An 18,796-nucleotide genomic window follows, 5' to 3' on the forward strand; every position below is an offset into this window, starting at 1 on the left:
ATGTCTGTGCTCAGACTAATTTATGTGTGTAAGTTTTCAATTCCTAACATAAAGATAAAATATAAAGTTGACTCTCAAATACAAAAAAATGTGATAAAATGTAGTTTGTAATGTAGACTCATCACATTTTTAGTTCTATTTCAATGCTATCTAGAATTTTTATCATTGCTTTTTACCTGAAGATTCAAATTGTTTTGGCATCACTCGGGAAATCAGTTTGTTTAGCTAGCAAAAATAGACATTAATAAATAAACCCAGAATACTTTGAAGAGATAGATAAGGACCCAGATGTCTCAAGAAATATGGCTACAGCTGATTGCTATTTCTACACAAATTAACAAGCAAGCTATAAACTGGCATTTGGGACTTTTTTTTTTTTTTTTTTTTTTTGAGAAAAGGTTTCACTCTCTTGTCTGGACAAGAGTGCAGTAGCGCCACCTTGGCTCACCGCAACTTTCGCCTCCCAGCCTCAAGCAATTCTCCTGCCTCAGCCTCCCGAGTAGCTGGGTTTACTGGCACGTGCCACCACGCCCAGATGACTTTTGTATTTTTAGTAGAGATGGGGTTTCACCATGTTGGCCTGGCTGGTCTCAAACTCCTGACCTCAAATGATACACCCGCCTTGGCCTCCCAAAGTGCTGGGAGTACAAGCATAAGCCACCACACCCGACCACATTTGGAACTTATAATTGCAAACTTATATTATGCCACTAGATTAAAACTAAATTGCATATAAAGAAGACAGAAAACTAGAGTACCTATGCGATCTAGTCGGTCAATGGCAACTGTCTCAAAGGCTCTCCTCATCATTGGATATTCCTCCAGGACCTCGTTGAAATTGTCCACAGAAAGTGAGTAAAGACGACAATATGTATCGGCTCGAACGCTGGCGGTACGACGTCCTTTGGTCAGCAGGCAAATCTCTATAAAAACAACAAAGAATGACTTGTTTGATCATTTTCTTTTAAAGCCTTAATGGCTTTCCACAACTTAAAACAAGTCTCATGGTGTGAAAAACCAATTATTAGCAGCATTTTCTATTTTATCAGCAAATTCCTTCTGACAATTAAAAGTATCCAGCTGCCAATACTCAATCTTAAAATAATGTTCTTAAAAAAAAAAAACAAAAAAAAAAACTGTTGAGACTTTTGGTTTAAATGGAAGGCTGAAACACAGTATACCATATCCTTCCCACTCCAATTCCCTGAAATAAGAAGTAAAAAAAGAACAAAAGAGATGCATAAAAAGGAATAAAACGTCCATAAAGGAGTTGAAAACAGGAAGGGGGGATGATTAGAAAGAAGTTCTTATGAATTCTGGAAGGCAGAAAGCAGATGGTATAAACCAGACAGAAGCCAAAATGAGTCTAAACATTGGCTTAGAAAGCCCTATGATCAAATAAAACTAGACCAGAAATTTAGATATATTATGGGCATGCCTAATGTAGTTTATATATTCCCAATGAGATCAGTATGAAGAACATGATATTCTGCATGTACAGAGGGACTTTCTATTTAAATGACTTTTAAGGGTAATTCCTTGCTGAAATTTAGATTTCCAAAATATGAGTAAACAAACATTTGCAAATTTGGATTTCATTACTGGCAAGCTGAAGCTATATAGCTATTAAGAGAGAATTTTCCATTTTGTTTTCCAAAAATTATTATTTGAACTACTGTAGGCTTTGATTATTTTTAATTTGGAAATAATTTAAACATTTAGCTTCAAAATAACAAATTTGAAAAAAAAATGATAGAAGTATTTTTACAATTTACAGTGACCTAACAAAAGGAAAAATGGTAAATATAATATTAAATGTCTAAATTCACATTTGAGTTAATTTAAAGAAGTTCTATTTATGTTGACAAACACTGTGAGTAAATCAGGCTGTAGACACTATGTACTTGACCAATGTTAGAGATAAAAAAGAATCAAAAACATATCCACTTTTATAGGACATTCTGACAGCAAAAAAAAAAAAAAAAAAAAAAAAAAAAAAAAAAGCATTATCTTAATACAAAGTTCATTTGAACACAATCTGGTAAGAGCAATGTTACATATATGCAAACTCTGAAAATACTTAGAAAAGCGCATGTGAACCAACCTGGGAAGACAGAGAGGATTTTAGGAAATGTCACCTAAACCATCAATTATGCTGTTGTTCATTTCGAGATTGCAGAGTGTGTGTGTTTGTCTGCATGTTTGTGTGCCTGCATTTGTCTGCATGTTTTTCAGCCTGAATGTGTGTATGTGTTGTGTGTATGCATTTGGTGTTTGTGTAGGAAAATAAATCTATTTGGGTCGGTTTTAAAGAAAATTATCATACAAGGGAATTTACCTGCTCCTATAACATAAACAATGTAATGAAAAGACGTATTTTGAATACTACTCCAAAATTAAATTCCTGTGTCACTGAAGTCTAATTTCATATTATTATAATTTATGATTGCCACATTATGGCAAACAAGCTAAGCGTCAGTTTCAAATCTGAACATTACAAGTTATTGTCTAGAATGTTAAGGGAAGGAAGACATGAGGAGCCACATACCATGTGATTCCATTCGTGTAAAATATCCAGAAAATAAAAATCTGCAGAGACAGATAACACATTAGTGGTTGCCTGAGGCAAAAGATGGAAAAGGGAATTAACAGTAAGTGGGCACAGGAATCTTATTCAGGTGATGAAAATGTTCTAAAACCTGAATTGTGGTGGTGGTTTCATCACTTGGTAAATTTACTAAAAGATATTTAAATTGTACACTTTACTTTAAATTGATGAATTATATGTGTAAAATATATTGCATTAAAGCTATACAAGGTGAAAAGAAAAAATAGTTTTGTTTTTTTATCTTTATACTTATTATATTTTTATTTGAATTTATTTTCTCTTTTCTGAACTCTTTCTCTTTACTCTGGAATCATTGCTTTATCTCTGTCTCTAGGTCTTTCTCTTGTGTGTTGAGTGTTTTCTTTTGGTAACATTACTGATGTCCATTCACATGTAAAGATAAAAACTCTAGTAATGTTGGAGAGTTTGTTTAATTTAGAGTTCTTCTTTAGGGTACAGGGAAGATACCCGAAAGAAATAAGCGAGGAGCTTGTCCTCATATTTCTCTAAATCCAGAATGAGGAGGGCTTTACTCCAGGCCCCTGACATCTCTCTTAACTGTTCTAGTTCTCCTTGTCGTTCAGTTGCTTTATGCAAGAACCACTGTCATTTACCCCCACCCTCAGATACATAGTTGGCTACAGACTATTCTGCAACATGGAGGGAGAGATGTCTCATACCTACCATCAGCATAAGTCACCCACTTTTTGTTGTCTTCTGTGGTCCTGCTGTCTCTTAACTAAGAGCCTGTTTAGTATTCTTCCAGGATACCTGCTCTCTCCTTTGCTCCTGTTCTCTGTACATATATTCCAAGTTCCCCCTGCTTTCCCTTCAAGGTTCATCAGGAACCTCCAGCATACATTTAACTGCAGGCTACAGAATATCAGAGTAGCATTGGTTTATCCAATGCATTAATGTCATTATATTACAAAACAAAATTTGGGAGTAGGCAAGGCCAGCGTTGGTTCAGCACCTCAATCATGCCAAGGCACTGTGCCAGCAATACTTTGTTTGCCTTGCCCATCTTCTCATGGTCATAAGCTGATGGCAACAACTATACACATTCATATACTCATACAACAGCATCCCAAGTAGGGAGACAGTGAAAGATTTTCTTCCTACATTTCTTTATTTTTATTGTGAAGGCAAAAGTTGTACTACAGGTCCGTATCTTACTTTCTCTAGCATTTTATTATCAGAGCTGCATCGCGTGGCCAGCCTTATTGGGAAGAAGGATTTAAAACTGAGTATTTGTTAAATTGGAATAAGGTAACTACTATTAGTGACTGAATTAGGTAAATACTGGTTTAATCCCTGAAGTTATATATGATGCTAGCCATACAAGATTTTATTAACAAGAAAGGGCACTGGTTGCTGGCTAAGGAACCAATGTTATCTGGCATTTCAATCATATCTATTTTCTGTCTTCTAGAAACATGTCCCTCTGTCTCATCTCTTGGTTGCTCCCAAATAAAAATTCATGCATCAGGTTACTTTGTGGTTTGGGTTTATATTTTATTCTTTTACTATTGTTAATTGGGTCTCTGTAAAGGGAAAAGAAAAAGGCACATCCTGGGAATCATCTTAAATAAGAAATTTACTTTTGTCTTATGCTTAGAAATTACTTGGATTTATTTTTATAAAGAGCATGTGTTTATATATTACTTTTTATTTTAAAAACAAGTTTAAATATTATAAAGACTATGGCTCTTTTTGGTATGCACAGTCATTTTAGAGATATGTTAAAAACAGATTTATTGCAGCAAAGATATATGCTTATTCATATTTTTTTCCAAGCCATTATTTACAAATGATTTTCTGGCCTCTATCATCTGATGATCTCATATAATGAATATATAACATATGTAGCATATGTTACATAGTATGGTAGCCATTGCTAAGCAATCATGGCTTGAATCAGTTAAATATTATCATTGGTAAGAAAATAAATTCTTCAAAGAGGATGCTTTTCAATACTGTTTAAGGCCTACATGAATAAATGTGTACATGTGTTATGAGCTCTTAACCCAAAGGTTTTCTATATTGCTATCTCAGTAAAACTTAGATGTTATTGCTCAGCAAATCTTACCTCTTCATTACATTTTGTTTAAAAAGATAATGTACTTATTTTACCTTTTATAATTTGTTGAATCAACACTGGTATTCTAATTTGGTCTTTATGCCAGTTAATGATGTAGAGTGCTATTTGGGGCATTTTCTGCAGCAGTAATGATTGGTTTCCTGCTGATTCAGGTACACACACACACACACACACACACACACACACACACCAGTTGCTTGGGCTATTTTAGGGATTGTTTCTTTAGTGTAGTATTGGCCTGGGGATTTGGGGTCCTGTGTTAGTCTCAAGTCAACTCGCTCTTGTCTGTGAGGATTAGACACATATTTATATTCTGTGGACTTTATCAGTGAAATGTACAACTCAATTATATCTCTAGAGTTTTAGTGTCATTAACTCTAACTAACTTAGATTTTATTCAACATTTTACCTCTAAAGTCTCATTAATCTTTATATCTCCAGTGCCTACCTGACAAATAGTGGATACTTAATGTCAGCTGACTTGAATCATTGAATCAAATAGCAACATGCTTGCCGAAATAAATGATTTAATCACCTACAAAAAATCCCTTTGTATTTAATGTGACATTCCCCTATGGAGAAGCTAAGGGCTAAATATAGACTTACACAACAAAGTCCCTTCAAAAGTTATATAAAGGACTTTGTTCATTGCCAACTCAAAAGTCATCAGTCATTACCTTGCTGCATGTCCTCAGTAATTTCTCAGTGAGAAAAAGAACAACCGAAGGTTTATTCATGAGAGGAGAAATAGTCACTGGGAAGTATGAAAAACACTTAAAATAGTCTCTTCTTTTAAAGCCTCCATACTCTGTTTCTCTTAAGAAAAACAGAGTTAAGAAATGGCATAACTTTAGCAATGAAAAAAGAGTAAACTTTCTGATCAAAGAGGCTTAGATTTCATGCATGTTCAGGTTCAATATGAATAGAGCAGGTGCTTCTTTGTAAATTAATTTTCTCTTGATACAGTATTAAGTTATTTTGAAAATCCAATTATTAAGTAAACATAGCTCTTTGTTAGGTGTCATGGAGCTTTTGTGTATTTGCCATGTGTGTATCTATATGTGTTTTTGGCGGGGATGGGGGGGTGTTTAAATACAGGATAAAGAGAGAAAAAAACAATTTGGTCATCTGTATCTCATACTATCCTTTAGGTACCTTAGAAGTTATGTCTTTGCTAGTTTATCATTGTTTTATTTTATTCTACTGAATTTTCTAATTGTTTCCTAAATAATGGCTTTATCCCACTAATTGTTAAAGACATTTTAAAGACAGAAACCATACACTTACATTTTAATATCCCTTATGCTGCCTCCTATATTGAGCTTCTAGCCTAAGCACAATGATTTAAAAATACTTATGAATATGTCAATTACAGTGAATAAACACAAAACCCACAATGAGTTATCTTCTTAAGTTTTGGATGATATAATATTGGTTCCCCTGCTAGGCATCTTCCCTTTGTAGTAGAACTTGTCAAATGCTTTATGTACCTTCACAGCATATCTCTGAGGTTTTTGTGCAATGTTTACAATAAAGGAAATTGTCTAGAAAATTTGGTCATTTTTTTTAAAATGTAGACCATGCCCTTACTCATCAGGCAGAAAATGAACCTGCTTTTAGGTGCCCATGTTGATTCATAAAGCAAATAAAGTCAAATACAAAATAAAATAAAATTGGACTCCCAAAGAACAAGTTCAGTGCAGTTTGCAGATGCAAGCTTTTTAAAGCCTATCTTGGCATACAATTTAGAATTTGTTCTGGTCTTTCTGTTTTTTCTTTTTTGTATACTCTCTGAGAGCTCAACAGGGAACTTCACAGTGGTATAATCACTGTTTTAAGAATCTTATGCAAATTTACTTGGGTAATAGGTCCCTTCATCTAGATGCATATTTATATATTATAAGAAATTATAACAGTAATTAGTGCTTAGCATATTAATTTTAATATGGTAGAATTTTCCTGGTTTTCTTTATAGGGTATTTATGAATGGCTAAGTAGTTATTTCATCTAGTTAAGATGAAAACTATTGGTAATGCATCCTGTCATAGGAACATAGAAAACTCTGTTTCTAATTCAATGTCAGATCGTGACCCGGGAGACTAGACTTGGCTTTGTACATTATCTGTATACCTTTAATAACTCTTAGGGTATGAGATATATCAACTTCTCAATGCTATTTTTTCTGGCATTAGTTAACCCTGATTATAAACATTTAAGTCCACGTAACATTACTATCACCTATCTAAACAGTCATTTTTATCAGGTAGGGCAAATGGCTTCAAGGATTTTGCAACTCAGAAATATTTTCCTGACCTCTAAAACTGAACTTGACATTGCAGTGACATGCAGCTAATCAGGAACTCATGACAGAAGTTTCTAAAGTAATGTGCTCAACTGAGCTTCTAGAATTTATGGGGAAAACTGTACTCAGCTTCTTGTAGTAACTTAAGCAAAAGCTGCTTACTGCTTTAGTACCTGATACCATGAAATAAATGTAATTCTCTTCTGTGCATCAAAACACTAATTTCCTATAAATTATTTAGGTTTCTAATCCACTGTGTTATAAAAATGTGCAAGAGGTAATATCACTTTTTTGTTTCCTTTTTGTCTTTGTAGAACTTCTGTATTTATACTAGTGAACTAGTAAAACATTGCATCTGTATGGCATAAGAGATGATAACATCTGGCTTAAATCATTTTTTGTACCACGTTTGGCTGGTAGAAGCACTCTGGGTATAAAATAGATTTGAAAAGAAATCTAAAGAAGTTTAGACTAGGATAGAACATTAAATAGATGCAAATTTTTTAGTATTTGAATGATTTTTAGCATAATATTTTAATGCATTTCACGTTTTGTACAATCTTCTGAAACAGGGATTGAATACAACAAATTTATAAATATAGATATTATAAAGAAAGTATTACTTCCTGCATAGATAGATTACATATTATAATATTCGAATAACCAGAATACCCAATTTTGCATTTTACTAAGGATATAACTGGTCATTTCAACTCACATAGATACATTCCTAATTGCACAATTATTAGTGTCCTCTACTACTACTAACCATAAATAACTGCCCTGTTATTGAGATGAGATAAAGTTATTGTTTTGTCAAACCAATCTTAGCTCCAAGTTGGATTAAATCATCTCTCTTAAAACATGTAAATTAGAATGATCACCTGGGCCTCTGAATGTTGACCTAGTAGCAACTCCTCAGACAAGCTATGTGTTAGCAAAGTTATTTATTGACAAAGGTGTTATGTGGTTAACTAAAACAGCACCTATAAAGAGACCATCACAAGCCTAGTACACTGTGGGCGCTCTTAAAACCTTAGTTTCCTTCCTTTTTCCCTCTTTCTTTAACTTCTCATAATTTTTCTTTATAATTTTGACTCTATCTGCTAGAAGCAAATAAAAGATTCACAGATCAAGTAGCTCTCCAAATTTGTGATATATAAATATCATCCTCCACATCTTCTACCCTCTTGTAAACAATTTGTTTATAAACTAATCATACAAATTCCTTAGGCTGTGTCTTCAGTAAGATGGCTTCACATTCACTAATATGCTTTTGTAATTGTCCCAGGGAGAATTTATCTTTGTGCTCCCTCTGTATCTTGATCATCTTGCATCTTATTTCCTGCAACACATTATTGGACTTACTTGTTTATATTCTTTATATCAAAATATAAGGTCTTTAAAGGAAGTGCAATGACCACATTTGTAATGTCAGCACTTACCACACATTGTCATATATAATTTGGCTCAAGAAATATGGAATGTTGGGAGGCCGAGGTGGGCAGATCACTTGAGGTCAGGAGTTTAAGACTAGCCTGGCCAACATGGTGAGACCCCAACTCTACCAAAAATACAAAAATTAGTGGGTATGTTGGCATGCGCATGAAATCCCAGCTACTTGGGAGGCTGAGGCAGGAGAATCAGTTGAACCCAGGAAGCGGAGGTTGCAGTGAGCTGAGATTGTGCCACTGGACTCCAGTGTGGGTGATGAAGTGAGGCTCTTTCTCAGAAAAGAAAAAGGAATGAGTGAATCAATCAATAACTGAAAAGCAAAATGGCTTACATCAGATTAAAAATATTCTTCATAAAACAAAGTGCTCATATTTGAATACAATATTACAAATAGGCAAATCTTTTTGTGAAGCTTTGGCTCCAGTTGACAGAAGTTATAATGCAAGGCTCTCATCTGCTTCCTACTGATCATAAACATGTTTGTAACATGATTGTTTCATTGTGTTATATATGTGAATTTTTCAAATAAAGGTTTATACTTTTCACTCCTTAACCTCTCTCCCTTTCCTCTTCTTTAAGTTGTCTTTGTCTTTCATTTCCATTGTAACGCCTTCAGCTTGCATAAAACAAGCTTTACATAATATTGTTTGTAAACTTACACTGAATATGTATTTGTACTATATGTCTTTGGCAAGTTAAAATACCTAATGGGTATTACTGATATTACAGATATGTTACATAGGTAGGAAACAAACCGGGTAACCCCATGTTAGCCCATGTGACATAAATAGATTAAAGCGTTCTATTTTGTGACTGGAACAAAAATCACATAAAAATATCAAAGCTACAAAGGCTAAAACCACAATTTTTCTGCTCCTATCTGTCTTTAAAAAATTCACCAGACCATTCCAAATTGCTCCTTTCGATATTTAAATCTACCAACACTTAACTCTTCAAAAGTTAATCAAACATCTTGAATTATAAATGCCTTTAAGATGCAGTCAGCTTTTAAAAATTCATCAAATGATTTTTGGCTCTTAGGCGCCTCCAATGTGTTTTTGAAGTAATATCTTGACAGCTCTGTTTTCCTATGTGGCTTAATATGCTTCTACAAAATGAAAAAAACACATGGCAGAAATAATACTTTCTATAGACAATATATTCAGTAGGTATTTTTGAGGCAAGTCTACTAGAGCATAAGAGGTTATTTGTCTCCAAAATATTTCCCTTGATTCTCTGTCTCTCTCTCACACACAGATACACACACACACCACATGCACACATGATACAACTGACATTTAAATACTCATTTCCTCGATTTGTTTAATGCAAAAATTAATTCAGATATTCAGAATGGATTCATTAGTGCAATGTTTGTCATACTTTAGCATGTATGGGAATCACCTGGGTTGTCTTACTGTAAAGCAGGTTAGGATTTAGTAAGTCTGGAGTGGGATGAAGGAATCTGCAATTCTAACAAGGGATAGGTATTACCACTGATAGGCCTTTTTTGGGTAATGAGTTCATATAGCTGTCAGGTTTATAATTACAAAAGGGTTCCTCATTTAGGAGAAATTGAAATAAGTAAAGAAAAGGAATGAAAATTAAAGATAACATAAATTCAAGTTAAGAACCGATTTCCTGTAACTTGCATCTTAGGCAATTGTGAGGAATACAAAATAAGCATATGATCTTGATCCTGACTGAAAGAATTGACAATTATAAATTTAAGAATAATATAAAAATGGCTTGAACATTAATTCCAAGGCTTATTGATCTACTAGTGACTTTCTATAAATTCAAATAACATATCATTCATCATAGAGTAATTCTGTACATCACTGGTGACATGAAGAATCTTGGTCAGACTTCAAAAGAAGGGTAGAAACTACATTACACAGACTATGGGGATGAAGAGAACAAGGGAAAAGGAACAAGAGGGGAGAGGAGACATGAGGGCGAAATGGGTTCAAGGAAGAGTTTGGAAGGCAATTTTTATGAAATTGTGAGAAGAGAAGCTTGACAGGATCACAGGTATTTGGCATAGAAAATATTTCCCTGTGGATAAGTAAGTTAGTCTTGATCTACGCTATTACTGCAGAGCTCTTCAGGAAAAAATTTGTGTGTAAAATGTTATTTTAAGAAATTAATTACATGGAATAGAGTGGAGACTCCTAGCTGTTTACATATCTTGCCATTTATTGGAAAGACTTTTAGCCTCTCTTTCTCTGACAGGTAAATTTGTTCTCTCAAATCTTTTGCTTTACGATACAGCATATTTATCTATAATGTTTGCCAAATGAACTTGAATGGAAGTTTTTAGCAGCTAAAATAAAGAACTGTAAAGAAGTTTTGATAATAATTTTGGGGAATTGCTTGATCTAAACCTGTAGCACTGAAAACAGAAGCGGTCTCTTTAAAGGATCACTGTAAAATGAAACTTCAACAGAGCTGGAAAGGGGATAAGGCATCCATAATTTTGAACCTAAATGCTAAACTGTGTCTGTCCTGTGAGTGAACATAAAATAAAGGTTGTTTTGGGAAAAAAATAAAGCAAAACTTTTGCACAAAAATACCTCAATTTTATGCAACTCTTTCTCATATTAATCCAGTTGTTTCTTATTAAAAAATTAAAGCAGTATTTGTGTGTCTGTGTGTGTGTGTGGGGAGGGTGTTATACAAATTGGTAAGCTTTTCTCATGTGACTTTAAAAATCTCTGGTTCAACCAGGATGAGTGCTTACTCCAATGATGGCCATCTATAACTGAGGCAGTAGCCCATATGAAAGTCTGGCTGGAGAACTCTGTCTGATGGGAATGCTTCAATCAGACTGTGATTCATAGACTTAAGCATACCCATTGTGGGGGAGATTTAAAGTAAAGAATGAATAGCTAGCATACTCAGAGTGCACGAGTTGTGACAATGATAGATTTCCAAAGTGGTGTTGGGCCACTGGCATCACTGTGGTTTGAGGGACTATGTTAAAGAAAACTTCTTTTCCTGGGTCCACAAGGGGCGTGGTTTCAAAAGCAGGAGTTTCCCAGAGCCATGCCTCCATCCACACCTGCATCCTGGAACTAGAGTTCTTTGTCAGGTTTCCCACATGCAGGCTAGGTAGAGGAATCCAGCTGGGGTTCTTTGTCTAAAAAGCCCACCAAAACCTCTGGGAGGAGGGGGCTCTGTTGTGGACCAAGCAGCCAATCCAGTATCAGAGTCAAAGATCAATCACTCCAGAGGACGTTTAAAAGAACTCCTCTCATTGGATGAGACCATGAATGGGGAGGGAATAACTCCAGGGTTAAAATTCTGCTGCTCCTTACCTACAGGGACTCCTTCTTTGGATTCCCTCCCACAACAGTGTGGAGCTGTCTCTCCTCTCTCTTTGCCTAATAAATTTCTTTCTGCAAAACTCTTTGGGTCCACAATTTTCATTCAAATGGTAAGCTTACTGTGCGTCCAGAGCCCCTTTCTCCATTCTTCCAGGTAAGAGAAGCCAAGGACCTCAGATCCGGGAACTGGGAGCATCTTTGGGATGCCCCTACTCCTTCCCATGTTACATCTTTGGCGAGCCAGCCAGGAGAAATGTCGGACTTCAGAGCAGTGAATTGTATCAGACCCCTTTTGCTTGCTAATCTGCCCTTTTGTTTCTTTCAAATTTGTTAAGGAGGTAAAGACTGGGTGCAGTGGTGAAGGCAAGGGTGGGTGGGTGCCATCTGCCGAAAGTGGGTGGTCAGGCCTGTGTGGGGCCATGGCAGAGGCTGGGCTGGGGCTGCAGAAGCGGCTGCCACCTATGTAAGCCATGCCCAGCCTTTCAGAGGTTAACCTCCTGGGTCAAGATTTCCATGAGGCTAACTTCTTTCCAGCTCTTTCCTCTAAGATATTTCCTACACATAAAGCTATTACCCTTTTTGCTAAGACTTTAAGGCTTTTCTGTTGGCAGCCAGGGACCCATGCCCATGGTGCCCCCAGGCTTATGTCTATGAGGACTTCCTGCAGTATAAATGCACAGGGCCAGTTCCCTTAGTCCACAGTGCTAGATTATGTCCTACAAAGCCAGAGTCTATCAGTGGGTACTGGAGGCTATAGGACATTGTGTTTTTGGTCACCTGCAATTTCCCAATCCAAGGATGGTGCCAGAATCCAATGATGTACAATTTATCTTGCCTAGGATTGGCTCTCTGTATTGTAGAACTTCTCAATCTAGAATACCATAGTCAGACTGGGTCTGAGGCTCAAATAGTTAATTACAGGCCCCACAACCCTATGGCATATTCCTATGATGGAAAGCGGGGTGGGGAAGAAGGCTTGGGTCCAGAGGCCAGCCATTACCTTCTTTAAGATTGTTGTATTTAGAGACTCCTCTGAAGAAGTTTATCCTCCTAGGGCAGTTTTATGGTCAGGCCTATGTTAATTGAACTCTTGCTAGGGAATACTGGCACTCATCACCATGCCTCATTGGCCTAGTTCTTCAAGGATGTGCCAGTACAGGGCCACTAATCTCGGCAGTCCCCATGTCCTTATGGTGGCCAATAAGGACGTTAGACAATGAGGGTATACCCATGATGCTGGTAAGTGTGATTAAACTCGGCAAATAGGGGGTGCCCAGAAGGTGATCATGCATCTAGGGCACAAGGAAACTAGAAGGTGCTATAACTGGGGAATGCCCCAGGGCTAGCAATTGCAAGGAATAACCAGGGATGCAGGCATCCCTGTGTTTGATTTCAGATGGGTGCTACTCTTCCCAGGTCAAAATTGCCCTTAAAGTGTATCTGATAACTGGGACCAATTTGACCCATGATCTTTGAAGAAGAAGCTGGCCCTGGGGCCAGATCAGAGTCTAGAATCATTACTAAATCCAGCAACTTTGGTGTTCTTTAATAGAGACCAGGAGGAATAGGCTGAAAGGAATAGGAGGGACCAGAGAAAGGCTGCAGCCCTAGTCATGACCTTCAGGCAAGCAGACACAAGGGGCTTGGAAGAGAGCAAGGTTTGGGTTAGCCACCAGTCTGGCAGAGCTTGCTACCACTGCACTCTACCAGGAGACTTTATGAAAGACTGTCCCCAGGGGAATGAATCACCTCCTTGTCCTTGCCCACTGTGCAAAGGGGAACACTGGAAGGCACACTGTGCCAGGAGACAAAGGTTCCCAGACCTGAGGTGGCTAACCAGATGACCCAACAGCAGGACTGATGGTGCCCGGGGCAAGTGCCAGCACAAGCCATCATCCTCATGAAGCCCTGGGTAAAGCTACCTGTAGAAGGCCAGAAGGTCCATCTTCTCCTGAACACTGGCATGGCCTTCTCAGTTTTGCTTTCCTGTCCTTGATGGTTGTCCTCCAAGTCTGTAACTGTCTGAGGAGTCCTAGGAAAAGCAGTCTCCCATATTTCTCCCAACCCCTATGAATGGCCCTTTCTTAGTAATGATCTCGTATTAGACAAGGAAACAGCAGATCTAATAAAATATATAACCTCCTTGGCTAAGTACCAACAGGCTCTTAGGACCTTGAGCTGAAGGACATCCTAGGGAAAAGGGGAAAGAGTTGTTCTGCCCTGGAGACTTAGTGCTTGTTAAGTCTCTCCCCTCAGACTCTCCTCTCTAGGCCCATTTTGGGAAGGACCAGTTTCGGTTATTCTGTCTACCCCAATGGCAGTTAAGGTGGTAGGAACTGACTTGTGGATTTATCACACTTGGATGAAGCCTTAGACACCTCCTGAAGAAAATCATAGGCCCTCCTCTCCACATCCTGAAGTTCCATGAAACAACCCTTCATACACCTGCAAACTGTTAGAGGATCTGTGTTTGCTCTCCTGATGAGATCCCCAGGAAAATAACTCCTCACGAGTCTAACTTACATGCTGGCATTAACAGAACTATCACTCTTAACTTTGCTATTTGCAACTGGACTCTATGTGGTCACCCCTATGGATTAGCCTAATAGATCTCCTCCCCTCCTTCCTAGTGCCTCCCCATAACAATTTACACTGAGTCTCAGGTGCAGAGTTTTCTCTTGCCAAGGCCACGCCTTACTCGAACTCCAATTATTCCTTTCATGGGGCAGGGGCCGGAATAATAAAAGGACTTGATACTGGCATTGGAAGAATTACTACCACTACTCAGTTTTACTATAAGCTATCTCATGAGTTAAATAATGAGTTAAATAATGGAAAAGGTTGCTAATTCTCTCTGCAGTAGCAGCTGACTCTGCAGAAGCAGCTTAACTCCTCAGTTGCCATGGATCTTTGAAATAGAAGCCCTGAATCTGCTAACAGCAGAGAGAGAAGGAACTTGTCTCTTTCTAGGAAAAAAATGGTGCTATTTTATAAACAATCTGGTATTGTCTGAAATAAAGTTAAAGAACTCAGGGAATGAATCAAACAGGGCTAAAGAACTTCAAGAAACAGGGTCATGGTGCTTGTTTAACAATTGACTGTCCTGGCTCTACCCTCTTCTAGGCCTGTTTATAACCATTCTATTATTGCTGGCCATTGGGCCTCTCATCTTTAACCTTCTTCTCAAATTTGTTTCTTCTAGAATTAAGGCCATGAGGCCACAAATGGTCCTGCAGATGGAACCCTGGATGTCCTTGGCTCATGAGTTCTATCGTGGACCTCTGGATCAATCTGCACCCCTAGAAGACTACCCCCTGGAGGAAATCTCAACTGCAGGGTCCCTTCTATGCTCCAATTCAGCAGGAAGTAGTTAAAGAGCAATCGATGCTCATATCCCAACAGCAGTTGGACTTTCCTGTTCAGAGGGGGAACTGAAGGACTGTGTTAAAGAAAAAAGGCTTCTCTTCCTGGGTCCACGAGGCATGTGGTTTCAAAGGCAGAAATTTCCCAGCATGACACCTCCATCCTGGAACATAGAGTTCTTTGTCTGGGTTTCCCACATGCTGACTAGGTAGAGGAATCCAGGTGTGGTTCTTTGTCCAAAAAGCCCACGGAAACCTCTGGGAGGAGGGGGCTCTGTTGTGGACCAAGAAGCCAATCCAGTATCAGAATCAATGATCAATCACTCCAGAGGAAGCTTAAAAGAACTCCTCTCATTGGATGAGACCATGAATGGGGAGGGAATAACTGCAGGATTAAAACTCTGCTGCTCCTTACCTATATGGACTCCTTCTTTGGATCCCCTCCCACGGCAGTGTGGAGCTGTCTCTCCTCTCTTTCTCTATCTCTGCCTAATAAATTGCTTTTGGCAAAACTCTCTGGGTCCACAATATTTATTCAAATGGTAAGCTCACTGCGCCTCCGGAGCTCCTTTCCCCATTCTTTGGGGTAGGAGAGGCCAAGGACCTCGGATTGGGGAACTGGGAGCTTCTTCGGGACACCCCTACTCTCTCCCCTGGTTACAGTTTCCTGATGGACATTCTTACTGGTCATAATGTCTGCCTCTAATACTCCTGAGGTGGTTTCCCATGCTCCTTTTTTCCTGTGCTCCCTTACAATGTACTCTATCATCTCAGTTAATCTGGTCTTTGCTTTGTGTCATCCACTTGAGTACCTGACTCATACACATCTCTACTAGTGACCTCTTTCAGGTCTAGCAGTTCATGCCAGCCCATTTTGTTAAGAGCCTCCACCTTTTATTTCCCTCACTTGGTAAGATTACAATGAGTTCTTCAAGTTCAGTATATAAGTAGCCACAAAGAGGTCTTGATGTAAGTAGAAAACTAATATCCTAACTCTAGAGTTTTCATTTTCTACTTTTCAGTAATTTGAGGTATTAATAGAAGACAACTGAGAGTCAATTTTCATGCAAGATAACAGAAAAAATTAATTAGGCAAATAAAGCAATCCTCCTATTGCTGCCCAATCAAGAAAATATTCACACTTACAAATCAATCCTAACAGAGATTCTGTTGACTTTTTCCACTCCAAGAAACATCATTCTATATGACAACTAATGAGCAAATTCAAGGTAATAATGACAATCATAAAAAATGCCACGGAGGTTTTGAATTTTAAAAGTTTGTGTATAAGCTAAAGTATGGGTTGATAAGAAACACTAATCTACCTGAATAGTTACTTTAGTAGTATATGTTAATTGATAGAAGTAAAATGCATATACATTAAAGGGATGATAATGATGAGAAAAATATATTTTGCAGAATGTTTTGGATTATATATCTTGTTCAGAATGAGTTAAATTTGGAAAAGAGGCTTGTTTTGAACAGACGGGTTAGATCAGGAGCCTTATAGCCAAATCCAACAATTCGATTATTGTACTGCTTTTTGTATTAAGAAATGGATCTTACATTTTAAGCATTTGTTAAAATAAAAACAAAAATGAAAGATGTATATACAACCATATATAGCTTACAAAGCCTAAATATTAACTTTTGCAGAAAAACGTTTCCCTACTCCATGGTTACATACATTTTTTTTTTCCTTACAAGTAAATGTCCTTTATTTTATCTTAACTTAGGCAAATAAAATCTGGAAAGAATATAAATGAGCAGACTAAAGATGTATAAGCCACTATTTAGCTTGTGACTTTAAGCAAAGTGAAGTGAAGAATTAGGTCAAACAGCCCAACAGTTTATCCAAACCACATATTATCTTTTATATTTACAAAAGAAATCCTCTCTGACTCATTTATTCAACATCATAAAAAGGACACTAGAAAATCTTCCCACCAATGGGTCTGGATTTCATCCAGGAGAAAAGATACCACTCTTTGTTTCAAAGCTTAACTGAGGTGTGGTACATCCCTTTGAAACCATGTTCAAAGATGCCTCACATAACCAGAAATTCAATAAACTAGTATTTTATTTCCATATTTGTGAAGGATAAGGATAAATGACTTTTTAAAAAGATAAAATTTCCAAAAAAGTGTATTATTTTCCTATATTTTTGTTAATGTTTTTATTGTAGGAAATTGTAAACACATAAAAATAACAACATACTATATTACTAGAAACTAGTAGAAGAGTATGGGTCTAATGAATTAGTAGAATAGTGTAATATAATACCATAATAAACTCTCATGTGTTCATTGTACAGCTTAAACAATCATCAACTGATAGCTTGTTTCACTGGTACCTCATACATTTCCACCTCATTATTTCGAGAAAAATTGCAGACATATTATTTCAAACATAAAATTTCAGTATGCATCACTAAAATATAAATATTCCCAAAAATGTCCATAATATCACTACACTGCCCCCAAAATTAATAGTAATTTCTTAACATTTTCAATACTTAGCTGGTGTTCATATTTTTTAAGCATGGACACATTTTGTAAAGAAGTTATTTGAAGGTCATGTCCCAACTCCCTCACTTTCCTGAGGAGCCTACACAAAAACATCCTGTAGAACCTATGACACTTAAAATAATTAACAGTAAGCTTTGAAAAATAAAAGATATGTAATGTATTATAATACTGTATCAGGACAAGAAAATTATACTTATATGTTTCAAAAAGGGACACTAGCCAATTTTTAGAGTATCAACCAAAAACAAAAAAGAATTTTGCAGTTGTTGAGCACTAGCAAAATACAACTAAAATCCTCTTGTCCTAGAATATTGATTTATCAAGCTGTATAAATGGTTACTATTTTGCATCATCATTACCATCATTAGCAGAAACTCCTAAACAGAATGATGAAAGACAATGGAATTTCAGAGGGCAAGTGAGAATGAAGGAAGACTTGAAAGAATCTCATGATAAAAAATAAATGCAAAGAGAAATCATCCGAATGTTATTTGACTATTATTAATTTCTCTACTTGTGTTCCAATATATAAAAGTAAATAAGCCTCTCTAGGCCAGGATTTATCAACCTCAGCCCTATTGACATTTCGGACCAGAAAATTTGTTGGTGTCTGGAGTTGTCCTGTGCATTGTAAAATGTTTAGCTTCATCTCCCTGGCCTTGATCTACTGGAAGCCAATAGCAAACTCCTCACACTGAAAGTACCACAGTGAAGTGCTCATGAGGACATATTTTTGGCCTCCTATCTTCATAAACCCTGCTCTAAAAATCCAAGATGGCAAACATGCTAGTGCTTTGTGTCTTTGTGCAACTTTTGAATCATCTTTACAACAGAAGCTTAGAATTATGTTTTAGATATCAAAGCATCTATAAATAAACTCTTTGGGACATTTGCTTTAATTATGCAATCTTTTTTGGATAATCTTCTTGGAACATTATAAAACAAATGCTAATCACTTTGGTTCATGAGAGACAGCTATTTAAACACATTAAAAATGCTTTTCAAAATTCCATCTATTCTTCTTTTCCGTTCAAGTAAGTTGGTTTACCAGTTTAATTAACCAGGATAAAAAAGATTTCTGCTAAGGAATCTATGGCATTTAGATTCAGAG

At 36.8% G+C, this 18,796-nt stretch overlaps 1 protein-coding gene across 1 annotated transcript in view; it reads right to left on the bottom strand.

Annotated features, from left to right (window-relative positions):
- Window positions 1–18,796, bottom strand: part of HCN1 (hyperpolarization activated cyclic nucleotide gated potassium channel 1) — a 387,958-nt gene that overhangs the window by 6,396 nt on the left and 362,766 nt on the right. Inside the window, exon 7 of the mRNA XM_017533188.2 lies at window positions 759–923. Within this exon, the coding sequence (XP_017388677.1) occupies window positions 759–923 (165 nt within the window). The remainder of the gene's footprint in view (window positions 1–758; window positions 924–18,796) is intronic.

This window comes from Cebus imitator, unplaced genomic scaffold (genome assembly GCF_001604975.1).
Source record: "Cebus imitator isolate Cc_AM_T3 unplaced genomic scaffold, Cebus_imitator-1.0 Scaffold80, whole genome shotgun sequence".
NCBI classification, from domain to species: Eukaryota; Metazoa; Chordata; class Mammalia; order Primates; family Cebidae; genus Cebus; species Cebus imitator.